The following is a 27,580-nucleotide window of genomic DNA, read 5'->3' as shown; positions in this document are numbered from 1 at the left end:
TATACCAGGATGTTATTATTTTGTAACATCGATTAGGATTGTTAGACATGTAGGACTGCAATTAGCTTATTGCCTGTGCTTTAAAAATGTCTGAACAGTTTTTTAAGTTAAAAAATTGAAAGGTCAAGAGAAAAAAAAAGTCCCAGAAACTAATTGTTTTTAAAAGGTTCCATGACACTGAAAATTGGAACATAGAATCGAAATGCCATCTTGCTCCTAAGTAAAATAAAATAGTAAATTTTATTAAATGTATTCTGGAAAGAGTAAATGAAAATTATAAATTCTATTGTCAGTGGCAAAGAGCCCGGGCAATATCCAGAAAAAGTAAACATCTATTGGCTTAACGTCACTGGGGCACAGTCCACTGCAGTAGGCCACTGAACAGAGAATGTCAATGTTTAAAAGCAGCAGAACTAATTTTTTTAATAGGCGGCTTTTTTTGCCTCTTGTTTGCAGTACAAATATATATTTTAAAAGCCTTTAGGCAATATTTAGATGATGGGATTATGTGTCTCATTTTAGTACCAACTATTTTTTAATTTTTCAAATCTTGCAAAATTCATGGTCACTTTAATCTGTCTTCTTTCAAGCATGAAATTGCCATCCCTTAATTGCATTAGTCACTCAGTTCCAGAACTCATTCATCCCAGAGCACATCCTTTATACAAAAATATTGCAATATCATTTGTCAGCTTTTAAATGGGGGCTTTTCTTGAAAAGGCTGTTGAGTTCTTGAAATAATTTCTCCAGAATTTTCTGAATGAACGTGATTATCTTGGCATTTCTAACCTTTTGATCCCTGTCATTTTCACAAGCCTGAAAAAGTGTTCTTGTGCTTTGGAAAATCTAAATCCATGTTCATGGAGGCACTCATGGAAACCAAGACCACTGTGTCTTCCTGGATTTAGCAAAAAAACCCAAAAAGTTTCACTGTCTATGTTTCTTCCAATGGACTTCAGACAGTTATTTGTCAGTCAAATATTTTCATAATCTGGACACAGATTCTTATTTTAGAACATATAGATGCCGGTTGTGATGTTTGAAAACCAAGATATGCCTGCACGAAAAGTAGGTGAGGGAAATCACCAGATAGTTTGTCTTTTTCTCCACAGAAAGTCACTTCAATTCTGCGATAACTCAGAAAGCAGCTGAATGGACCTTTATAAAACATGTGAACTAAGTCACTCCCTAAGTGGAGACAGCTGGGGTCTATTTAATATCCTGTGTAAAATGGTAGAGGTCAGCTTCCTGGAATAACTTAGGAGTTTTATTTCACGAATATCCTACTGCTTCAGGGACCTGGGATGACAGTAAGGCTCTCAAACTAAAATGCACCATAAGGAAAAGCTCCAGGGATGGAGCTCTCATTCTAGCTCTGCATTTCGTGCAGGACTGCGGGAAGCATCCCGTGGCCTGCAGTATCTACACATCCTCAGCATAGATGTCTCTTGTGCAGGCAACTGGTCTCATTTTTTAATTGCAATCTGATATTCTTGTGATCTAGGCACTGGGATACTAATTGAAAATCATTGAGACGTGAGACTTTGGACTACAAGTGATTATCAAATATACTGATGACCCGAAATACCTAGATTATTTTATAATTGGGACATTTCTTCCTAAATCACTTAACTTATCTTGACAGTTTTATGATGTCTTTTTTTCTCCATGCAATTAATGGAGCCATATCTTTACTATCTAAGATCATATATTTCCTTAATGTGTTTCCTGTATCTATTCAATGTAATTACTCCTTGAGTTTGGAATTTTATTTCCTAACTCCTCCTATTCCATTGTATATTGGACATGTCAGTGAAAAAAAAAATTATCTTTGTAGGCCAGTGCCACTGATAACTCTTCATTCACACAGAAGTTCAGAAGTTACACAATACAGTAGTTGATATAATTGGTAGTTTAGTGACACCTTAATTAAATGCCTGAGGTGCAATAAGCATGAAAATTCATATAAAAAATTGTACATGTATAATGATGTCCAATATGATTACATATATTTCATACTTTGTGATAATTTGTCTTTTCCTTGACTACTTTTTTAAATTGAAGATAAACGCAAGTGCTAAAGTAGAGATAGGAGGAGTAATTGGTTCTGTTAAATGGAAAAAAGGTGAAAATTAGGGGGAAAAAAAGTAGTGTGTCACTAGTGTAGGCAAGCTGACTACAGAAAAGGCTTCTGTAGACTGTGCTGATTCTTTGGGTCCTGGTTAGTGTGTACTGTTGCCTGTTTAGTCAGCTCTACAAAGGCTCAAGACCATCAGCTGTGGTATAAATTTTTGTGCTGTATCTCCAAACAGAGGTAAATAGGGTGAGTTTGGGGATGGTTTAGAGAAAATAATGAGGAGCAGCTCCTTCAGCCCTCATTGTCTCATGACTCATTCTTGAAATAAAAGTTACATTAATAAAACAATCCATATATGTCTCTCACCCGGCATTTTTCTGAAGTGTGAAAGGTAGATACTGGCCTAGGGAACGGTGTAAGAGCAGGACAGATCCGAAGTGACAATTCCTGGCGAGTTAAAGCTCAACAGTTTTGACACTGCCTTGCTCTATGATCTGAAGTAATCTGTGTCCACTGCTTTGTAAGTCCATGCAGCATTTGCAAGCAGATGGGAGCCAGCCCTGCCTCACTCCCAGGCAGATGCCTCCCGACTCTGCCGATGCCTTGAGCTGGCTGGAAGCCATGTAGCCATGTTAGCTTTGCGGAGCCTCAGCCATGATGTTCTGCTGTCCTCGGGCCTCCCTCAGCTCAGCCTGAGCCCGCTCTGTCTGCCCGGACATCACAGGGCACACTCTCATTTGCTGGCAGAGCTTGGGTAGACATACTTTGTTTTCATTTGCCGAGATGTAAGTCTTTTAGTGCTCCAGGAACCAGACTCTGTTTTGCAAGGTTTATTACATTTTGCTCACTTCTTTCAGAAATGTGAAAGGTGACGTTGCAAAACAACCAAAATGTAGTTTTGTTACATATTTACATCTGACATAAACTATGATTAAAAAAATGTTGAATTTATTTCAAAACTACCCATACATTAAAATGTAACCCTCATCTCATGCTGCTAAAAGATGGCCTGAAAGAAATAGTTGCCTTTGCCCTGAAGTAATAAAACAGTCGAATAAAATTTATTGCCAGCTCAAAATACTACTAACACCTCATTTTCATTGCCAAACTCTGCAAATAATCTTTAATTTGTTTTCTTTTACATATGTGTGCAAGAACTTAAAGGAAATACTTAAAGAGCTGTACAGCCTCTAGAATACTTCACTCCGTGTGCACTAATCTTTAAATGGCTGGCTCACAGTGCCATGTAAACTGGCTGGAAAAGGAGGAAACGTATTAGACCTGAAGAACTGGAGGATGAAAGCACCTGAGAATCTTACAAAAGCAGACATTTTTAATTTACTTTGCATGTGCTATGAAATAATTTAAAAAATGAAAAAAAAGACAGCTTGATAGGAGAAATTATAAGACTGCCAATGAGCTTGTATGGTCACCTGTGAATGGGAAAAAGAGCACTGTGAAGTTCACCTTTTAAAAAACTTGTAAGATGTAATGTCTTAAATTCTGATGAAACGTGTAAGGAATTTGCATGTTAATGGAAAAAAGGATCGCTTTTTATATATTGAGTGTTTAAGAGCAATTGCCCCTGGCTAAATTTATTAAGCCAGAAGAATCTTGTAAATTTCTATTGAAGATTTATTAGTCCCATTTGTTTCTGTTCTTCACAACACGAATATTAAACTCAATTCTGAAAGTTTGTCACAGGTGAAACTCCCTTTCAAATTAAAGGATATTCTGGACCTGAGCCAAAGCCAGTTAAATACTGGCCAGTTAAATACTTTGTGAGGCTTAGGTAAAGGCTCTTGTGTGCTGAGCTTTTTAAGGTTGATCCTGGTTTTTGAGGTTTGAGTGAATAGAACAGAGGCGGTTTTGGTGTCTTTTTTTTTTTTTAATTTTGACTTCTCTCTCATTTTGTTTAACTTCCCCATGAGAAGAAATACTTTAAAATATCTTCAAAAATGAACTGAACAGAATCTGGAATCCCACCAAGCAAAATTACTCAGTTATAGTCTTCCTGGGAAAGAGTCATCTCTTCTAAATTCAGTTAAATTTAAGCATCTTGTCTAAATTAGTCATCTAGGCGTCTTCCATAGCAAGCAGGGAGAGGCAGTACCCTCCCCAGAGTGACTGAACCAACCTACTTCTTTCCCCTGAATATATGACCCATTCAGACTAACCACCAACCACTGAGCAGCCCCATTACAGGAGTTGTATCTCTTCCATGATAGCTGAAGAGGGGAGTAGAACTGGTTGCTTCACAGGCTTACTGGGCTGTTGTGTAGATGGATGGCATTTGTGCTGTCTGATGATGGGTAGCCAAAGACAGATACATTCAATGAAGTTATTAGTTTTCTTGCAAGCCTTAAATCTGCCTTCTGCTGAATTTGTTACTTGAACTTCCTAGTCCCATAGTTTTGGTACTTTGGTTTTAGAATAAATATCCCCTCACTCTTTTCTTTTTCCCATGAAGTTATCTCTCTGCCACTCAGTTGTTTTTTTTTTTTTACAATACAACTTATAAAGAAGGGGCAGTGTTTATGAGTACAGATCTGGCTGCCTCAAAAAACCTGACCAGATTCTGTTTGTTTTTCTTACCTATGTGAGGAATTGCCTTTGTCTTTTGATTTTTGGAAACGCCTGAGTACTGTTTACTTTTTGGGCAGATGGGATGTCATTCATAGCATGTTGAGCCTGGTGACAGGACCACAGGACTGTACAGTACCAGCCTTGTGACAGGACTGTACAGTACCGTTGGAAGGTTGTTTTGAGTTCACTGTGCTCTCTTCCAGGTTTTGCTGAAGTGAATGGAGGAATTCCCTTTGTCTAAAGTTGATGGTACCGCTGGCATCACGGCACATGGGAATATTATTGGGAAGACATCTGGCATCAAAGCCTTATCAAAGTAATTTCCCATACCATGTGTACAAAAAGCACTGTGAACCACATTTCTATTTCTGTATCTTATAGCCTCATGCATGACAAATGTGTGGAAATCAACACACAAAATGTAAGACACGTTTTGGATTTTCACTTGGCTTATTGCTAAATCTGGCAACTGTGTTCGCCGCTTAACCACTTGTGCTGGAATTTTCAGGAAATTTTAAGCAGTTCTAGTGAATCTATAAACAGATTATTTCAACAGATGTAGACATTTTTTGAAGTTGTTTTCATGCAGTTCAAATATCTGGTGCTAAATTGCTGTTTCCATTTGTAAGATAACAAGAACTGTTCATATCCATTGCTGTTTTCTGGTGCGCCAAGACTGGAAAAGCAGCGGTTCACAGTTTTGTTCATCTCAGAACTGAAGGAAAAACAAATATTGTGATGAACTCCTTGGAATAAATCACAAGCTTAGATTTCAGAGATGTATGCCCATCTTCAAGAATTAACTTGAATACTAAAGACAACTAGAAATTAAGAAGGAGAGACTGTGGTACAGATAAGGACACTGAGGTGCAAAGGGGGAGCTTGCATGCAGGGCCCCGAGTTGTAGAGTTCTCACTACTTGGGTAAAAGCCAGATATGGGTTAAATGGCATATAGGGATTTACACTGCTCTGTCCAGGTAATGACTTGTTGAGCATAAGGAAGAGAAAAATGACCTTTTTTGACCTTTTATTGCTGTACAGAGACAATGAATTATCTTTTTCTTCTCTGCTTTCATTTCTGAAAGATATCAGACAGGTAAGGCAGATGAAGCTTTAGGTGATGTATATTCTTCCTTAGAAGTTACTTGCTTTTTTGCATGCTGGAAGTTAAGCGCAGCATAATTTCTTTGAGAGTTCAGGGCTAGTGGATCATGCAAGATCAAGATCTAGGACAGGTTTACTCTGCACACTACTACCCTAACTCCAAAATTGCATTTTTGTACTGAGAGATCTAACAAAATCTCGTAAAATGCTACTCAAAGTTTGTGTTATGTCAACTGACCATTCTGTCATAGCAGTGAACAGACTGTTAAAAGTTTGCACCTGATTTCCCAATCGTGCTTGTTTCATTCTCTTACCAAGGATTTCCTTTGGTATAATGCCATTTAGAGAGACAAGAATAGTGTATTTAAGAAATAATACATAATAATAAACTCAAATACAAACAAATGGGCATGACAGTGAACCATACAATGTTTTACTGTGGTTTACTCCTGTGTCTGCTAATTTCTTTAATACGTGGGTATACAGCATGTTACATTAAAGAGTCCACAGATTTCCTTAATAATTTTTTAAATACATTAGAACAGTACAGTTCAAAGGAATAAAAAGAATTAATTTTATTTTCAAATTAACATCTCTCTTTATTAACTATGTATTTACTTTATGCCTATCATTATTGTCAACTTTAGCCAATTTAGCATTTTATTTTTCTTAAGACTTTTTTTTCCTTTTGTTTTCTATTCTTTTGCGGTGGAGTTCACAGTATTGTTGAACTGTGGAACTTTTCCTCTCTAAAATCAGCTCTTGATCCTTCTGTTAGAAATATAAACTGCGTGGTCCCAACTCTACCTATGAAACATAGAAATGTGTCTTCTTACAAGGCTTTAGTGTGTCAGTGTCTCAAAAATCACTGTAACAATACTTAACGCCTGTAATAGAACCACAGCAAAATATTTTGCACCTATTGCTCTCTCTCCCCTCCTCCTCACCATCACCAGCACAGCTTTGGACTCTTCTCAGGTGCTGCCAGTACTGTTCCTTCTTCCTGGGAAGTGGTAGCAGCATCATCAGAGCTCTGATATATTTACAGCATTTAGAAAGGCCCCTTACCTTACTTGTTCAGTGTCTCTGACAACTAGATTTGCCCGTTAGGAGTACTGTCAGTCAGACTGTGATTGCTTCTATTCCTGAGGGCTGAGTCTACACTGAATGGTTAACTTAGACTCAAACAGCACATGGTTTTTGAGTACAGCCACCATCCTCCAGTAGAATTGTAGCTGTAGAGTAACCTAAAGGTCTTTCAGGAACAGCAGTCCCTGGATTGATGGTAAGCACCAAAACATAGGACCTCTTCTATCATCTTCTACAGTAGCTGCTTCTTGGTTTTTAGGTTCCTCCATGCATCTATAAAAAGCAAGAGCTTGTACTCAAATTTGTATTGGAATTACTTTAAAAAAGCTGAAATAAACACCTTGGGAACGGCTGTGATATTGCAAGCATTTAAAAAAAATATATGAGGTGGTACAGAGTACGAAACAGTACATTTTATTTTTTGCAGTGTATACTTATATGGAGTGAAGGGCTGCTATTTCCTTTATTATTTTTGATATGTTGGCATCACCATTAAGTCTCAAGTGTAGATATAGAGTAGATTATTAAGATACTATGCAATGAATGATAATTTATGTTGTTGTAAAATATTCCAAAGAAAAGTTGTTGTTTTTACTTAAATCTAGAAAGAGACTATCAACTTAGATTTAGATCTTGTGGGTTTGGCACAGGCCTGAATTCCAAATGTAAACCGAAATGTGGAGTCTAGCGATCAGTTTGTCTGTGAGCTACACACGAATAAAGACTGGACTTTGTTGTCTTAACTTGCACCAGGTACAACTGGGAGTCCAGAATAACCTATGTGCTCCTTTCATTTGAATTAAACAAAATCAATATGCACACATAAGTTTTACTTACGTGTTGAGCATTTTAGGGAATCTAAAAAGAAATGCAGCTTTTCCTGAGGAAGGTATTCTAAAGAAAATCTAAAAAACTTAATAAAAGATGCACATGCAGTGCCAATGAATGGGAGCATCTTTAATTTGTCCTCTGAACTGGAAGCTTATGGAAGCTTATTGGAAGCTCTGAGTGCTCAGTATAGCGGCAGTGTACATGACTTTGAAAGGAAGTGTACATTTGCTTGCTGAAGGATCACATGAGAGCACTATGAATAGGTCAGACAGCTATTGCTGATCCTAAACAATCTGTCAGCGACTGTCTTCATAACAGGCCATGTTATTTTTCTGATTTGGGGGTGACTTGGCCTGTCCCTTGCACAGAGAATCCAACAGTCTGTTTGGTACAGCAGCACACTGGAGTATGTTTAGGCACCACCCAGCTGGTAATTTTCCCTCAGTAATGTCAATGGCTCAGTGTGTGGCCAGTTTGGATAAAATCAATTGCAGTGAGATTGTTAATGGACTGGTGAGGAGTTAAGCATTTTAAAAACTGGTGAACTGTAGGATGAGTCCTGAAGTGAAGTTACACGAGACAGGATATTGTTTGAATTACGGAGCCTTACCAAACCCGTTTCTGATCCTTGTCTATTAAAAATAATCTCCCTTTGCAAAAAAGGTGAAGGAGAGATGGCAGTGTGAGGGCTGAAATGAACAGTATCTGCTATAAACAAAGGGAGTTGCAGAGAACGTCTTGTCAAGCCTATTTTTCCTTGAAGTAAAACTCTTTAACAACTGCATCTTTTAGTGACTTGGGTGGCACAGTGAGTAAAACAGACTTGGCTTTTTCATCTTTTGGGCACCAATCTTGGCTTCTGTTGAAAATGAAAATTAGTTTTGGTGGTTTCATCGGAGCAGACATGTGTCTGCATCACAAAACCATTCAGTCTGGCACCAGGGCCCGTCATTGCTCGAGAGGGGCCCAGCGCAGGAGAGCAGGGGTGTTGCAGGTCAGGGCTGCAGTCGGTACTGAGTGTTGAAAGCTTGCCCAGTCAGCCCACACTATCGGACTTCAGCCAGTGCTATTTACTTCGCTTTCAAGAGCATCTATTTCTCTCTGTCACTTTGTCTCTCTTCTTCACACACACTTAAAGAACAAAAACCTCTTTTATACAGCTAAGCATTTTAAATAATTTTTCCAAGTCAGAAAGGGAGAGAGACTGGAAAAAATTACAGCACAAAGCTCAGCTTGCAGATGAACGATTGCCTTGTCATTCTAATGTCCCCCTTCCTTCCCCTAAAACCTCACTGGTGAGTGGGCTGTAAGCAAGAATACTGGCTGGGCTCTGCTGGAGTAGGTCTCTAGGACAGGACTTTCTGCTGCCTTGTTTTCATCATGCAGTTGCTTCTTCACGGTAGCTCTTTCTGCTCTGTGCACAGCAGATAGTGAGTGACTTCAGAGTTGAAAACATCTATCTGCATAACATCTGCCTGTACTAGATAAATTAATTTGTTTTATCTGATGTTAAGTTCTGCCCTTTTCTGCTGTTTGCCTGAAAGAGATTTCTTCTGAAAACAAGAGAAGATCTTGCTACTTTTTCCTGGAAAGGTAGCAAAGCAGGAAAAACATTCACAAACTCCAAGAACCCAGTAGAAAGGTAGAGAATAAGGATTTAAGACGTAAAGTTGCCATGAGCAGTGTAGACACACCCAAGCCAAGCCTATTTTGTTTAATTGAGTTTGAGTCTAGGCATCTGACTGTTGCTAGATGGAGCTGACGGTGGGCTGGCTGACTGTGCTGCAGGCAGTGCTGTGCTGTCACACTGTACATTTTCAGGACTGAGTTTGTTCTGTTGAGCAGAGTCTAAGCATCTCTACATTATGTTGCAGTCTGCTGTGGAGGAATATCTTAAGCACTGATATGGATCGGGGCAGCTGCAGCTGGCGTGACAAGCACATTGTGAAGCTCCTTAAGACGCTTTTGGAAATGGAACTTAGGTCTTGCATTACTATGTGATTTTACAAATGTTATCCGATAAAAAATGCAACTAAAATATAAAATACTTTTAATTTAGTGGCCTGCTTATCTGCATATGTGCTTTTTTTCATCTGAAATTATTTCACTAAAGCACCTTTGCACGAGAAAAATCTATGTCTGAAGTACCAGATTTCAGAGGCATGGAGAAGTAGGTGATTGCTGAATAAATGAGACAAAGGAGCATGTCCTGAACAAAGGGGAAGAACTCTGTCATACATTTCAGAGTGGGAAGCTCTATTTCCTCTTTTGCTACGTGGGACTTGGTTCTCCTAGCGCGCATGTTCCATTCCAGTTGCCCAGCTATTGTCTTCTTCATCTGAAAGACAACCCCTCTGTTACAATACATTGGGTATTTGTGATTCCAAGTAGAGACTGGTTTCTGTCAGCAGCTTTTTTTCCTTCAAAAGCAAGAAAGGAAAAGGTAGCTAATAGTAAAAGTTGGGGTAAAACCATGTTTTTCTTCAAAGAGTACATAGTTTACAAAGTTGGGGTATACAAGGGGTTTACTGCTGAGTGACTTCTAGAGAACACAGGAGTGTTCAGCTGCTGCTGAAATTTGGGCTAAAAGGGTGCCTGACTGTCATTCTTCAATGCTTTTAGGTATGAGAGGCTGACATTTTCTGTGCCCTTAAAAATTATGAACTCCCAGGATTAACCTGAAACAGAGGCAGTAAAAGCAGAAGCTATTCGGGTCCCTCTCCCCATATTTGTCAATAAACCTTAGTCACGGCCCGTGATACTCTTGGTATCCTGGTCTTGTGGTGTTTGCATAAGCACTGTCAATACCTAAGTTCTGTGCTGATTTTCTGTCATTCAGATAAATACCTTCAGAGTTAGGTTGAGACCACTAAAATCTTTTCGTCTGTATATTTGCTCAGACTAGCAATATCTTAAAATTGTAGCATATTGCTATGCCGCTATTTATCTCACCACAGTCTTCTTAAACATTTCTCCTCCACATAAATTATTGGCTCCAGTACTCTTCCTCGGTCATGCATAAGCTGGGAAGTAACTCTCCCTAGGGAGACACTGTTCCAAACAAAATTAAAGTAAATTCATGTTATTAGAAATCTTGAGAGGGCAAGGATTGTGTTTTTGTTTAGTGCTGTGAGTGACTGTAAAGGGATGTGTGTTCATGTTGGATTAGTCCTACTGCAGTAAAAATAATAGTAAGCCTTGGGACACGTCAGCAGCAAGTATCTCATTTTTGGTCTTCCTTTGGACTATGATCCAGTTAATTTTCCAGACATAACCACTCATCTGTTTGACAATAGCTGAGAGAAATTACGTCCTACATTTTTTTTCAGGTCTTACAGTCAGATGTCTTTTGGTATTTCTTGCAGGTGGCTTGGGCTGATAGGCCTGATCTCCATCAGTGTTATCTCAGTTTGCTCAGGAAAAAAATGTTTATGCCACTTGAAAGTGCGAAGCTTCATAGCAGTTCTCAGAGAGTCTCAAAAGCAAGTCTGGTAACAATTGGGGACTTTCTGGGATTAGTTACTGAATTAGTACCAATCAGTAGACGCAATAGTTTTCAAAAGAATTTTTGTAACTGTCCTTATAAAATCATTAGGCATTCATATCATAAAATGAAGATGAACTGAGATTGCATTTGTCAGATTACATTTTGTAAGAAGCAATAGAGACTTCAAGATGCATCACCTAGTTTTCTGCCTGCAAAAAATGCCAAAGTATTTTTGTAGGAAGGCAGGTATTCTGCTAGATTGTAGAAAGATCCACTAGGCACTAGACACATAAAATAAAATAGAGACAGAGATTTGTAGATGATAAGCTTCTTTTACTTTAGTACAATTAGATTGAAAAACTGTCTGCATTAAAACACAGGTTCTCCTTAAGCGTCTGTTCAACAGAGTTCCAGTTCAGATGGACACATCGGGCGGTGTATGACTCTCAGCCAAACACCTTGTTAAATACTTGCAGGATTTCCCATAGCGGATCTTACTTTAATCAAATAATTCAAACGTTTCTTTTGTAAGTACAATAGAAGGGCAGGGCTTGTGTTTACAAAGTATTCAATATGGAAATCCTGTATTAATTGAGGTATGTTTACTTCACTTAGGACAGTGTCCACATAGTAACTCTTTAAATAAAAGGTCTTTTGCTGTTGCCAGTTCCAGAGAGGCAATCACATGCAATGCTAACCCATCAGAAAATCATAAGGAAACGACTTCAAGAGATGTGCACTATAGGCAGCAGAGATGTTCCTAGCTAAAGAAGACAACTTCATGGGTGATTTTCTCACAGTGGATGTAAAAGAGTATAATTTATAAAAAGTAGTTGAATCCCTATGGAAACTACTAAATAAAGAGGCTCTGTCTTTCTCAGTCTATTTCTGGAGCGATTAGCACAATCAGTGCCAAATATTGTCTTTTTCTAATACCTGGATTCATCTAAACTGTGCTTTAAATTATTATCTTTCTAAGGCAGCAGCTGTATTTTCTGTGAGTAAACATGGTGTGCTTCTACCCAGCCCAATGCAGGTTCTGGAGCTTTTATGATTTACTGGAAAGCATTTAGAGTTTCACATAAAGAGTGTATAAAAAAGAAAGATAATACTATTACTCAGTGATGATATTATTACTCAGTAATACGTAACCAGAATTGTGCTCCTCTGAGTTCCTTACTGTGCTGTGCCAGAAAATGCTGGAATCAAAATAAGCTACGTACAGAAGAATTAAACAGAGAATCAATGTTTTCCTCCACAGCGAGTTGGAAATTACATTCGTTTCTATGTTTAATGCAGTGAAATCTTTTTTTCCTTTTTTTGTTGAATTATAACTCTGCTATAGTTGAAAATATATTTTTGCCAGTGCATTAAATATCTGGCAAAAAGGATGGTTTTGAACATTTTTAGGTAAATGTAGGTCAACGCAAAGAAATTATACAGTTGGAAATATTTTCCAGTGTTTATGTTCAGATGTTCAGACCTGTCTGGCTCCTCTCTGTTTGCATGTGTTGAGGTTATAGGCAGTCCAGCTACATTCCACATTGATTTATATAAATATATTGCAGATTATTAACCTGCAGCCAAATACCAGCAAATTTCACTTTTCAGGAAGCTTTGTGACTTTTCAGAAAACTTATTTACTGTTTACAGGACATGTATACCCCATTGGGGGAATCTTAGAGAACAGTATTTGTCTTTACGAGAAATGTGCCAAGACATTTTCTGTCACAGTCAGTTACATTACCCTAATAATTAATTAATGTTTGCTCATATGATTATTATACATTAAGTACAGATTAGTCTTCTAGTAGAGGTAGGATGACAGTCGCTCCATGTTCTGGAACTCCAGTTCCCAAATTATTACTCGCTGAAAAGCTTCCTTAAGCTCAAAAGAATGTGCATGCATCCATTTTGAGAACATGGTAGCTAATAAATTTACATCTGACCAAAGATAATTTAGGAAATGCTGCTAAAGTGGGAGCACAGCCTAAACATGGTAAATGTCAAGTGAAAACCTGGATTACAGTCTTCACAGGTGGTTACGTCAATTCTAGTTTTCCCTTGCTTTGTGAAATATATTGAGATTTAAGGTAAGAAGTAAAAACTCAGGAGTAAGTTGTCCTAGTCTGTTTGTCAGAGGTCTGCTGTGAAAAGCGGGGACCCCCAAGGCATTGTGTGTGATCAGTTGTCTTTAGATCCTCCATATAAAGCCTTTAATACTCAGACAAAGAACAAAATTATTACTTGATAATGTTATCAGAGATCCTGCACTTCACACAAAGTAGGGAAGCAGTTATCCTAAGTAAGAGGATGAAACGTACATATAATACAACAGTGTCATTGCTGTGGTGTTGAAAAAAATAAGCCATACTATCAACACAACTTTGGTGTGTTATCAGTAATAGATTCTTCACTTTAATTGTGTAGACCTTTTTCTCAATAACTGCATTCATTCTTTTTAAATCTACTGTCACCTAGTAAAAATAGTGATGGATTTTCTGCCTTGCTTCAGAGAGCAATCTGATTTGTACAGTATGAAATTAAATGAATAAACACATTAGTAAAGTATGTGAGGAGGGAAGAAACGTCCTTCCAGCTGTTAAATGATTTCCTGTGGGGGTTTTATAGAAGTGGGACTTGAGGAAAGCTGGTGAAAGTCACTAGTATAAGTATAGGTGTGAAGCATAGAAAGAGGACAGATGTTTTTGAAAAAGATAAAACAGTGATTAAAGCTGGTATGTAGATGAAGTGAAGAACATGAGAATAATCATAATTAAAAAGAACAATAGAAAATAGTGCTCAGATAGGAATGTGGCATTATGAAGAGCTTTGTAAATTCGCTTGACATTGTGCAACAAGGTGAAATAATAAAGAAGTTTCAGTAAAAGAATGACAGGAAGTGATGAGAGAAGTAGTGACATCTTGTGCACAAAGCTTTTTTCCAAACTGTATCCTGACTTTGAAGGTATTCCTTGCGTCCAGGAGTTTACAAAAGTAATCAGCAAAAAAATTCTGTTTCTGCCAAAGGATAAAGCTATGTAATGGTGAACGTGGGAGTTACATGAGAAGAAACTGAAGGTGCACACAAACACTGTATTTTTTCTCAAAAGTGTTTCTCACTTTTTTTGTTTTTTTAATGACTACAAGTGCTGCAGCATAGAATGTGGATAAATATCACAATAACTTTCTGTATTAACTCTTGTTACTGTGTCAAAAAATTTTTTTTTATGTGATTATTTTACATTGAACAGCTGATGAATTCTTAATTCAGTTTCAGAATTCACACGTGAAAGACCAAGATGGTATTTTTGATATTTCAACCATTACCTGATGAGTCAAGAGCTCAAAGATTCAACTACTTTTGGAAAGCTCCTTTTCCCATTCTATGTACTGTAAAAAATTTAGATAGACATGCATGAGCTGCAAGATATGTGTGTCTGTAGTGGTTCATGTATACTTACCTCCTCTTTTCTTCTTCTCAGATTGTTTGATGTGTGCACTGTGTCACGAACAGACAGAGAGACCAAGTTAACATTAGTGTTTGAACATGTGGATCAAGACTTGACTACTTACTTGGATAAAGTTCCAGAGCCTGGAGTGCCTACTGAAACTATAAAGGTATTTAAGGAGAAAGATTTTGGATATTTTCAGAGATTAATCAGAAAGACAAACTGTGTTTTGATCCCATAGGATTTTGTTATATCAAAATTGAATAGTGCCCAGCTTGGGGCATGAATTGCAGCACAAAGATCTGTATTCACTAACAGATATAATCTCTTTGTGAATAATGCTACACTTGTGGTTTTTTCTCTTTTGGAGTTATACATTTCCTGATTTTCTCCTGATTTCTGTTCTACAAAATGTAGCATTCCAGCACAGGAAGGTCATGGACCTGTTGGAGTGAGTCCAAAGGAGGGCCCCCAAGTTGGTTAGAGGGATGGAGCATCTCTCCTACAAGGGAAAGCTGAGAGAATTGGGATTGTTTAGCCTGGAAAAGAGAAGGCTTAGGGGTGACCTAATTGCAGCTTTCCAGTACCTGAGGGGAACCGGCAAGTAAGATGGAGAGAGACTTTTTTACAGGAGTATGTAGTGACAAGACAAGGGGGAATGGTTTCAAATTGAAAGAGAGTAGGTTTAGAGTAGATATTAGGAAGAAATTCTTTACTGTGAGGGTGGTGAGGCCCTGGAACAGGTTGCCCAGAGAAGTTGTGGCTGCCCCATCCCTGGAAGTGTTCAAGGCCAGGTTGGATGGGGTTCTGAACAACCTGATCTAATTGAAGTTGTACTTGCCCATGGCAGGGGGTTTGCAAATAGATGACCTTTAAGGTCTCTTCCAACCCAGGCCACTCTACGATTCTGTGATTCTATGAAATCGTTAAGAACGACCTTTAGTTGCAGCTGTAGGCAGATGATTCTCTTGTTGTTTAGGCTGAGACTACTTGAATCTTCTCTAAAAGGTGTCTGTTTGAGGGCTGGATATTGTTAGAATGGATAAAATAAATCTTGTGCTCCTATCCCTTTCCCTTTGCCTTTTGTTTCCCAAAGCAACTACTTTTGTTTCATGCCCCTCTTGCCAGAACAGTTTCCATACATTCCAAGAGCAAGAAATGTTCATCATGGACCTGCGGTCTGTAGAGGATGGGCTCAAGGACAGGGGTAGTCCTGACCAGTTGTTGTAGAAGCTGGAAAGGCTCTCAGTAACTGGGAGGATGATCATGACATTTTCCTGTCATATTATCTTTTACAGTGCATCTGTAAGGGAGGACTTCTTCCCAGGAGAGGATGTGCTTGCATTGTTGGTAGTAAAACACATATAGCAACTTCTGTTCTTTCCTAGGAGTTTCTCAGCAAAGTGGCACATTGAGGATCATAGCTTGAAATGTTTAACAAAGTTTATGCCTGGGAAGAGAAGCTGAGAGATTGATGTTTCTACATTTTGGCTGTGTCTGGTTAACATTTCTTTTGATTTTTATATTTTCATGAGGAAAAATAATTTATGCTTTCAGAGATGGATTATTTTACATTTGTATAAGTACTTTGTGGAAGTATGTTGTGTCATCTTAGTCTGGCAAAAGTCCTGAAGGAGGAAAAGAAAACATGAAACCTGTTTGAAATTCAGTTGTTTTAATAATTTGTTTAACAGCTTCGAACTTAGGAGTTGTTTGATCTTTCAGTTAAAAATTAGAACTAAAACAGATAGAGATCTATTCACTTGTATCAAAGTCACATATGTATAATGTCAGTTCCAGCAACCATGGTTTTTAATGAACCTTTGTGGATAAAATAAAATTTTTGAAAAATGGTTACAGCTTTGATGCAGTCCCAGCAGAAGACTGGAATGTACATATTAGATTGGTAGGACTATTTTACAATAATGCTATTAAAGTTCTACTTCCTCCTGGGACTTTGAAGCTATCTAAGTAAACTGTATTTCAACATAACTAACATTGTGAAAATGATGTGCAAGGTGACTGGCATATTATCTAACTAAATATATTGAAATTGAATGACCAGTCCTCTGAAATCTCAATTTGAAATATCTTTTGAGCTGTGTTTCATTTAAATGAAATAGAAGATATGAGCATTGTATTAAATATTTGTGATTTCCAAAAACCCTGTTCTAAAATTGCACTATTAGACTGTAGTATGTATGCGTGAATATATATTTCATGGAGATTATATACTGATGGAGGAAATTGTTGTGCCTACTTTTGAAAAGCACTATTCTGCATATACGGTTTGCTGGTTCAACCCAGTTGCTATATCTGATAATTTGGCACAATAAAAGAGAAAATTTAGCCACACAGAAACAAGGAGTAGCAATTTTGGTCTTTTATATGCAGTGCAGGTTCCACTGCAGTCAGTGAAATTAGTGACTGTAAAATTCAGCTTGTGGTACATACATATCTTTTTAAATGGGTGAGGAAAAATGTAAAATTACTGTTTACTTGTTCGTCGCTATTGATTTCAACATCTGCACAGTAGCTGATGTGTTTTTTCTTGAATCCTCTTTGGCACAGGAAAAAAGAGTTTAAGTTGCACCCTGTTGCTTCATGGTTTATGTCAAAACACTCAGTTTATGGAGGTACTTTTGCTGATAGTCAGGGCTGATCACATGAAGAAGGGTCTCAAGGCTTATTTTTAATATATTTTGATACCTTTCTAATGATGATCTTTATGGATATTCCTCATAGAAACTGAAGCAAACCATAGTTCTCCTGGCTGCAGGGGAATCCTGCCATTCTATAACAGCTGAGCATTTAACCCAGAGCACATACATCGTTAAATGCCTGATCTGACTTTTTATAGTTTGGCTTTTGAGGTTAATATGGATTTGTACTTCATTTATTTTCCAGAATTGCAGACAATTTGTGTAGAGTATTTCCCCTCACCGCTAGCACAGTACAGAACAACTATCTGTATTGTAAGACCATCTGTTAAAAGTTCTGCATGTGTCAGCAACACAGAGGTGCCAAATGAGCCGAGTAAGCTCTGGATAGCTTGATGTTGAAGAATCTAGTATACCTCTTTGGCACCATAGTTTAAAATCAACAATTGTTAGTAGAACTTAAATGACTTAAAATTACTGTGAGAGAATTATCAGCCCCAAAAGATCTTTTCTGTGTGAATTAGCTACCATCATTACATTACATTTAGGGAAGCGAAGCTTGGCTTTTGCCGGTTTAGGGCATGCTAGGAATAAAGGAATATAAGTGACACCAGGACCACTTTAAGAATTTCATTTTTTTTTTGCAGGTAGTAGTCAGACCATAGCAGTTCAGAGAAACTAACCATATTGATCATTTAAACACAATTAGTGCTTTTGTCTTAATGCTGCTCAGCAATGGCTTTCTAATGCCTAGTGCCCTGCAGTAAGAGTCACCCCAAAGGGTGTTTTAGGAAGATATAGACAGGTGCCCATAACATGATAGATGTAATTTTCCTATGAGACATTGCCTGGTAGTGGGAATACTTACCTAGGATGTAGGGCAGACACACTCACTTCCCCTCCCTGTTGCCAGGAGCATGAATGCTCTAGTCCATTTTTCTGGCTCTGGCTCTGGCTACTGAGTTCTAGGTTATTTTGGACAGTGGTATTTTAAATCTTTTCTGGTGTAGCTCTTCCATTATTTTTTAATGGAGTATGCTTTGGGCCAGCGAGTTGGAGAACACTACTCCAAATACTTTTGAAAGTTCACTTTTGAAAGAGAACTATATTCAGCCCTTAATTTGATTAATAAGCCTTTGTAATTACTGGATTGTAGTCATGCTCACCCTTGCTGGCTTCCTCTGTCCGACCTGATTAATATATGTTCCATATGGCATGAATCAGAATCAGCAATGACAACGTCTTCCTTCTTTCCTCTCTGCCCATCGTCTCCTCCCTTCTTTTCTTCCTGGGATACTCTTTAACTTTAGGACAGTTTATGTGGAAATGGAAGGTATGAGTTCAGTTTCCTTCGGACACAGCTGTTAGTCATGCACAGGTCCTTTGTAACGTTAATGATGTTAGCAGTTGAGCCTCCGACAGACTGGGCTCATTAGAAACTTTTGTTAGATGACATAGGGGTAATGGAAATGGGAATGACACATCTCTGCCACAGAAAGATTAGTTTTTAAATAGTTAACAGACCACTGAAGCATTTTCCTGTGTTAGCCTTTGGGACTGAGGCATGTTTAAGCTGCGTGGTCACATTTTATTCTGATGCTTGTGGGACTGGCATGGGTTCTTTGGAGGTCCTTCCAGTCATCTTGTTCTGCCAGTCCAGAGAGTCTGTAAGAATGAGAGGGGACAGCAGACTGTTACTGAGGTTCTTTAATTTTAGTAATGAGCAAAGTTAACTTCGTAAACTAATGTCATTTTAAGTAAACCTGTGGCTTCTTTCAATGGTTTTCTTACAGCTGATCAGAATTTAGGCTACCCAAGCTACGTGTGCTAACAGGGCTGTACCTGTTTCAATCTGACAGTCAGCAGAGGAGGGAACAGAACAAAGGTCTTCAGTATAGCAGGTGCATATGTTATCTATCATGGGACGTTAGAAGAACTGGGAATGTGTTTCTACCCAGGTCTGTGATCTGTGAATCATTACTGTATTCCCCCCAGCCTTGAACAGTGCAGCCAAATCACAGTGAGTGTTGGTTTAATGTATATGTTTTCTCTGCTGTGTCCTTGTTCCTCACCCAAGTGAATGGCTTCTGTGAATGTTTTTTGGTTTCTTCTTTGCATAGGAAGCCTAGATACCCATCTGATTCAGGTATACAGATTTTGGTATTTAAATGCCTGAAATTGAGAAAGTACAGTGGTGACCTAATTTCCTTTTGTGGGCTTATCTGAAAGTAGCCATAAATTGAATTCAAAAATATTAGCCCCATTCATAGAATAAATGTTGCTGTTGTGTCCATGTGCATTTGCTGTAATTTACATTACCTGCTATCAAATCAGGCTGACTGGTCACATCTTTGCAAGACACTTAGGAAATTAATATGAAGATACTGATTCTCAGAAAGCAAACGAGTGTTCGGTGTTGTGAGGTGACTCATCAGCCATCTGCCATGGTTGTACCTACTCAGTTGATCACGTATGAGATGTGGAGCAGATGTCACACAATCATGCAATTCTGAAAATAAAACAAGATATTCCAGGAAAACATCTTTGCCAGTACTGAGAGTCTTCAGAGTGTGGCTGTATTTAACAACATCAAAGCTAAAGTCACTAAGAAAAGAACCTGCTCGAATTAATAAGAAAGATACTAAGAGAAGAGGTGTTAGTCATGTTTTCCTGTCAGTACTTTTGTGGTAAAGAAAGAAGCAAAACTGAGTGAGGAATTTAGAGTGTACAAATAGTGGATCAGATCCCCCAGATGATACTAAGAGTTGTAAATCCATTAGCCTTAGTGAAATGGTGCCCATTTACAGCTGCTAAGGATTTCACTTTTGTGGATTATTTTGCAAGTTTTATTCTGAATCCATATCATAAATTAAAGAGTTGCCACTATAAATAAATTTTTTAAAAAAGGGCTGAATTGATACATCGTTCTGGGATAAATCTTTTTTTTTTCTCTGTTATCCTGCTCCGGGCTGCTCTATGAAAGAGTAGCAGGAAAGAGAGCAGGTGCCTTGCAAAAATGGTGGCTCTGAAGGAACTAAACATTAAAAAGTGGATATTCTCCAATGAGTGGTGGGTCCTTCTGTTGCAGGTGCTGTAATTTCTTTCCCATACCATGCTGTATGTAGAGACACAGCCACGTCTCCTGTGGCTGGTAGTAGGTAGCAGTGTATAGTCTGACCAAGGGGTTAGGAGGAGTCATGAATAAAGGGACTACTGAGCACAGGATTTTATGCAATATAATGTTGTATCCATACAGTTACTTCTTCAGCCTGGACCTTTTTATTGTTAGTGAAGAGCCACTGATTTTAATTATGATGGTGTTAAATATCTCCAAATCCCTACAATTTCCAAATTCAAATGCAAACCTTTTCAATCTGATGATAATGTATAGCTGTTTTGTGCAGCGCTGCAGCCCAGGACTGCTCAGACCTCCATTGCTTGCAAACTGAGAGCTCATAAAAATGTGAGGCACTCCAATAATTTTAAATCACTCTGTCCTGACTAAGAGTGATTTAAAATCATTGGAGCGCTTCACATTTTTTCAGTTGTTCCAGTTTGGAAAGCAGTCAAGCAACATTGGAGCATAATGCATGAAAGCAACCTGCCTGAAATAATAATTTTAGTCTTTCAAAACAATGACACTGAATTAGAAATGTCACTGTGAAACGATGTCTATCAAGGGCTCTCTAAATAGACATCTCAACCTACTTTTCTTTTGTAGCCCAAACTCTTACGACACCAGTGGAGTCCAGTAGGGCCCTAAGGGAAACATCTTTTTTGAAGTCAGAAGGAAGCTATTGTTTTCAACAGATGGAGGGCCAGAAATCATCTTTATTCAGAAAGTCAAAGGGAATTAAGAAACTGAAGAAATTCTGAATTGTGGGCAGGGATGGAGATTGAGCCTTTGGTAGAACAGGATTTATGATCAAGATATTGCAAAATATTAGTATTACACACACTGGAAGTGAAGTGTTGCTATCAGCTCATTTAATTTCTGTTAATTTAGCAGAGCTAGACATTGATGTGATGCATAAAAAAGCTTAGGGATCCTACTGCTCTGGATTCTCTTGAGACACTCTGGTATTATTAATGGGATTGGGTTTTTTGATATTGGAACATCAGTGTGGTACCAATTGCTATGTGAAATGCTTTGATGACCCTGAAAGAAAGGGAGCACGTGGTAGGAATAATGCTCCAGCAGGTGTAGAAGTGGGGCTAAGCTGCCAGGGAGCATGTCAGAAACAGTGCTGTACTGTTCCACAGAGAGCCAGTGGCAATTCTTCCAAGTGGGGAATATTTTTGAGATGCTTTCTTTTGTCTTGTGGTGGTGGTGGTGCACAGTTGCAACTTGCTCTGCAAGTACATCCTGCCTCAGTGGTCAGCAGAAGTGTCACTCGTTTTCAGTGTCTTTCTCTTCATCAAAGAGATGCCACAATTAAAGCAATTGAAAGAAAGTTGCAGCTCATGGTGCACGTAAAGCAGTGGCAGAACAATAGACTGAAACGTTTGGATTTACCTGTGTTCTTAATTTTGCTTACAAGCCATATGTTGCTTTTGACAAGTAATTTGAAGGTCGCATTGCAGCAGGTGTGAGATAAAGAGGGGACATTCAAAGAGCCATTCTTGATTTTTGTGGGGACAGATAAGAATCACTGCTTAATAGTAGTTTCTATATTGGAAGGAAATCAGTCCCCTATGCAGTACACCCATAAAGCTGTACTTCACCACAAAACAAGCACGCAGAGATAGGGAAGAGTAGACAGAATAACACAAATGATGATGTGATGAGGTAGATATTTGGGAAAACTGGCCAACATATTTTTTCTTGTTGAACTCCAGATTCTAAGGGACAAACTCAGTTGATCTGAGAGAAGCAGCATTGTGGCAGGATACATTTCCCATCTCAGCCAACCCAAGTTATTGCAGCTCAGATTGGCTATACTAGAATATTCACGAAGTGTCTGTATTTATTCACAGCAGTTATACAGCTGTAGTGTAAAATACTTCAAAACTTGGCCACAGACAACTCATAACTAATAAAAGATAATATAGTAATCAAATAAGTTATTTTTCCATAAAGCTGTTTTCTCTAATCCACCACAAAAGAAATTTAATACCCTTGAACTAGCTGTATGCACTGGTTTTATGCCAATGAATAGGCAGGTTATTGTATCCCACAGTAAAAATTAATTTGAAGCGTGTTACTTTAGTGGCATATTGATTTAATCGAGATATGTTGTGTTTGTTTCTTTCCCTCTGTAGCAGATGTATTTAGCTTATGCTGAAGTCCCATGCAAATGGATAGAGATGGAATTCTTTTGCATTGTATGTTTTCATATGTAGAACATAAAATTAGCTTTAAGAATTTTTGTGTTATTTATGAATACATAGGCACATAAACACACGTACATATATAAATACATATTGTAAAAGTCCTCAATGTATTTGCTGAAAAAATATTGCTATTTGACTGAGGGAAAGGGAAGTGTGATGATCATCACTCTACTGTCTACGAAGTTCGTTTTCTCAAAATAGGTGTGGCCCAGAAGAGGCCAGAACTGGCAACTCAGATGCTTAGAGAAGAGTCAAAAGTACACAAATGCACAAGGGGGATAGCATCAGTTCTCCTCCTGTGTCGTTTGGTGTATATTGTCGTTACATGTATACACATGAAGGCACGCTACTCATACATGTGCACAAACACACATATACATGTGTGTGTATGTATATATATATGCGTGTATATATATGTTTATACACACACACACACATATATATCTACTGATTCCAGGAGTCAATCCAATGGCTCATCACCAGATACAGCTGAGCTGCTACAGTCATAGGGAAGGAATAAAATGAGACCCAGCAGAGGTTGTTCCTCTCCCTCCTACTCTGTGTGTCAGATCAGGGACACATGGAAAGCCTCTGTCCCACCTGCCCCTGTGGATACCAGAGCAGACATGATTCCTCCCTACTTCCTGTCCTCAGGCCATTAGGCACGAAACTGCAGAGAAGCACCAGCCACTGGCATCAGCCAACTATACTCAGCTGCTGAGGCAACCGAAACCAAAACCTCTGACACTGAGAGCTGCTTTCAGTGATTTCAACTCAGTGTTCTCTGCCTGTGCTATTCCTGTTTGTTCAGCCCTTTCTTCTTTCCATCCTTCCCTTCAACCTTCATTTTTTCACCTCGCTTTCACTTTGTATTCACACTGTGTAAAGCACTCTTTTGTTCTTTCCCTCCCTCCAGAACTTTTCTCTCCATCACTTTTCTTTCCATTTTGCTTATCCATTCCTGACTCTACTCCCATAAAAATGTAGCATCATGGAACTGTCACGCTGTTTCTCCACCTGGGGTCTGTCTTGTCCATTTTATCTGTGAGCTTTTAATGGAAGAGGCTGTATGAAAACCCTTGACTGTGTAGTGCCCACCATAATAGGGCCTCCTTTTTGGCTGGCCCTTACACAATACCTTGTTAAACATGAGTCACGATAATCAGATCCTACAACAGCATTAATTTGTCTGAAACAGTGCCTTCTCCTCTGGTCTGCCATTTCCCTATCACACATTTACACAACTGCTTCCTTTATATATCAGTGCTTTCTAATCAGCGTATGGTTCATGTTACAGGTTTCTCAGGTTTCGAAGTGAAATAAAATCAGCTTCCTTCCATTTTGAGAATATCCTTTTTAAGAAGTCCAAACAAACACAGACATTATTAGTAACTTCACAAGCAGCTGCTAGAAGACAGAAAATTTAGAATGGAAACACGAGTGAAATAACAGAAATACTGTTTGTTGTTTGTTCTCCATGCCATGGCAAAGGAAAATATTTAGAAATTGAAATTATTAATTTATTTGTAGTTTTAATAAAGCAGGCATGAGTTTGTAAGATTTGCCAATGTTGGTGTTCCAGAGTACAGCTATGGGTCAAATCCTATTGTGGTGTAACTGTGGGATTCTTAGGGTTTCTCCAGGGGTGAGTGTAGGGCGATGCTGTTAGCAGCAGTTAACAAGCAGCCTTTCATTTGTTTTCGTGCAAAGCCTGAACAGTTTGCCATTAAGAAAAAACAAACTGAAAGGTTTGAGCTCCTGGATGAAATCTGTCCTTCATTTTTGGATTGGAAACCTTATCCAAAGACTCATAAACGTCACTATTTTAGGTTCTTCTTACTTCTCTGTAACCATTACAGCTATACAGAACTGCCACTTATATAAAACATTTAAACTCATGCTGGAATATACACCTGCACCTTCTGATTCAACTTCAGACCTCAAAGGAGAAAAATCAAAGGAGCAGAGGCTCTGCTCCAGCAAAGCACTTAAGCTTCTGTTTAATTTTATGTCAACAGACTGCTCCAGTATTAGAAGAAATGGGGTTGAAAAACTGAATTAGAGGAGCTAACAAAGGAGAATCAGTTGTTACCTTGTGCTACTGACCTGATGAATTCCAAGGTTAGAGCAAACAACAGTTGAAACTGTTGTTTCCATAGTCTCAGATTAGTCATAAACATGTGTTTTGCTTGTGTTTAAATGCTTTGTCAGAGCGAGGAAGTAGTCTTCTCACGTGTAAGCAATGTCTGTGCCTTTGGAACCAGACTCCTGACTATTCACAAGAATGTGTCATAGCTGGTCATCATGGTAAATTGACTCAGTAATGGAAAAGGGCTCCAAGGATCACAAGGTTTGGTGGACTGGTTTGTTTATTTTTTTTTATTAATATCTTAACTGTTCTGGCCAAAGACTATCCCGTTTGCCTTCTTTGAAAATAATGACAGTTGAGAATACCCATTTGCAAGAAGAAGCTGTATTTTACTATTTTGACCAGCTCATTAGATGTCATCACATTCTATCTGTATTAATGTTGAACAGTGTCTTATACCATAAAGGGCCCTTTGAAATTAGTGGCTTAATTAATTAATAAATTAGTGGGTTAATAATTAATAAAATTTGACATTTTAATTACTTTAATTAAAATGGCAAAGACAGTTACTGCTCAATAGTTTTCACTATTGCTAAATATGTGACTTTACAAACAGCACCAAAAAAATTCTAAGTATTCTAAAATGTCCCACTTTTCCGGTCTATGCAATAGGAAGTGTTGTGCCGTAACTTTCAAATGCCAAAAATAATCGAGAAGACATGTTAGCCATCTCTTAAGAGCATTTAATTTCCAAGCCAGTGAATTCAGCTGCTGAATTTCTGTCCTTTGTTTTAGGATCTGATAGTTCTGTTGCATAACTACAATTAGGGAATCTCAAAAGGCTCCAAAATGTTACAATATTCTGTGGATGCAAATGCAGAGTTGTTTTTCATTTAGCTTTACAGCAGGGAAGGGGCACTGGCATGGCAGTGTGTTGCTTTTTTTTAACATCTAGTTTATGATTCGTTTTAAAATATTCTTTCATTCAGAATTAACTTCAGATATTCCTGTTCTGACAAGCAGGGTAAATATTTTAGCAAGGACTTTTTAGAGAGAAATTTTGACAGTAACATACCCCTCCCTTAGTGTTAAAAAGGAAATACCTGAAATCCAAACCCAAAGTCGTCATTTTAATGGAAATGGTTCCAAAATAATACATAGAATATTACAAATGTAAAATGCAGTTAATGAAAGAGTATACATATGTCTTTCATGTATTTAAATAAAAATGTCTAAATTGAGACTTGAGAACGTCAGCAGCGATCTCTGAGCCGTATGCTTGTAATTACAGTAGTATGTTGTGTATGACTGTCATTCAGTGAGAAACAACACAGACTAAAAAGGAAGATACATAGAAAAACGTTACGTTAAAGGAGGAGAGACCATCTTACAAAGCACTTTTTATTACGTTTTTGCCTCGGGAAGAAGATATCCCTTCCTTTCTTTTAGTTTGCTCACGTAATTCCTGCTGATGTCTATAGGGCTTATTGAAGACTAGGAAAAGGAGAATAGAGGCCAAGTTGCGTGGGCTATAGTGAACCAAAACTTCAGAGAGATGCATACTTGACAGAAAGTTTAATATAAAAATAAACCACACTTTCTCTGCTTGGTTTCTGGAGCAGAAAGTTGCAAAACAAGCAGAAAACTTTTGGTTCCTGATGAAATGGTTAGTTTAGCTTCCTTACATTATCTGCTCTAAGTGTTTCATTCTTTAACCTCTGTTTCAATGAAAGGAATTTAGACCTAGCTTGACTTAGGTTTATCTCTGTGAAGCTGAGGCCTTGGAAAATATTTCAGAAGTAGCTTTAGCCTTATGTTTGCATTTTGTTCTTCTGCAAATGTGGTAGAGGTAACCTTGATTTGCTAATTAGTGGAGTCACGCTTTATTGTGACAGAAAACTAAGAACAGTCCTTCAATGAAAATAACAAAGACCTACGCCATGGTGATTGATGAGAACTTTGTACAAGTGAAATGAGCTGGAAAGTCATCATCTTGTCTTTTCCTTTGCCACAGGAAAAGCATAGCAGAGAGATTTCTTTTCTTCTGGTCCTGATAAGGAATCTAACGAAGCATAAGGAGAGGTTACACAGCATGGAAATGTGTTACACCCAGCTGCTCACTAGCTTGCAAAGCTGCAGTCAATAATACAGTTGCTATTTAATAAACAAAAGAAAACAGAAGTCCTTTGATAGTGATCCCTAGCCTCTCTCATGTGCCCTTCTGAAGATACAGTTTGTTTCTACTTAATTGACTGTAATTTTGGAATAACATAGAGTTTGATATTGTATTGTATGATTTGTATTTATTTTATTGTTGTTGAGAGGAAAAACAAAAGACTTGTCTTTCTGGGACCTGATTCAGCAAAGTACAGACATATGTGGTCCAGGTTGTCTTCATGGTAGCTACTTTTATTCTCATAGGTTTTCCATGAATGGTTATAGTGAAGATACACAAGAAGATAGGTAGTTTTATTTTCCCAATTGGCTTACGTAATCAGTAGCATACTTTTCTGCTTGTCACAGGTTACCCTTTTGAGAAGCAATATTGCATTTTTCACAAGCTGCATTTGTCAAGTGCATGATTTGTGACACTTTACTTTTAAAAGGCACATCTTCATGAAAGCAGTTTGTTCCATTGATTGGCTCTTTTTGCACACTAACTTCTAACATACCTTCGGCTTTTTATTAAAAATCTCTTAGAGTTTGTTTTGTTTAATATTCAGGAGATGAAGGAAGGGAGAGAATATGCTTTGCCTGTGAAACATTGGAGGCCATCTTCTCCCCTCTCAAGATGACTATCGACTCTCATGTTACACCTTTCCCCTCACCCCCAAAGTAGAGCTGATTCTTTCCTATTTTGTTAACATTAA

General features: G+C 38.1%; 1 protein-coding gene across 4 annotated transcripts in view; it reads left to right on the top strand.

The window, feature by feature from the left end:
- CDK6 (cyclin dependent kinase 6) overlaps nt 1–27,580 on the top strand; it is a 133,704-nt gene that overhangs the window by 16,623 nt on the left and 89,501 nt on the right. For all 4 annotated transcript variants that reach the window (XM_027749095.2, XM_027749097.2, XM_027749099.2 and 1 more), the window contains exon 3: nt 14,661–14,796. In XM_027749095.2, the coding sequence (XP_027604896.1) occupies nt 14,661–14,796 (136 nt within the window). The remainder of the gene's footprint in view (nt 1–14,660; nt 14,797–27,580) is intronic.

The sequence above is a fragment of the Pipra filicauda genome, unplaced genomic scaffold (assembly GCF_003945595.2).
Source record: "Pipra filicauda isolate LSUMZ 115617 unplaced genomic scaffold, ASM394559v2 scaffold105_size2325265_pilon, whole genome shotgun sequence".
Lineage (NCBI taxonomy): Eukaryota > Metazoa > Chordata > Aves > Passeriformes > Pipridae > Pipra > Pipra filicauda.
This window is presented reverse-complemented; position numbering and strand designations above follow the sequence as displayed.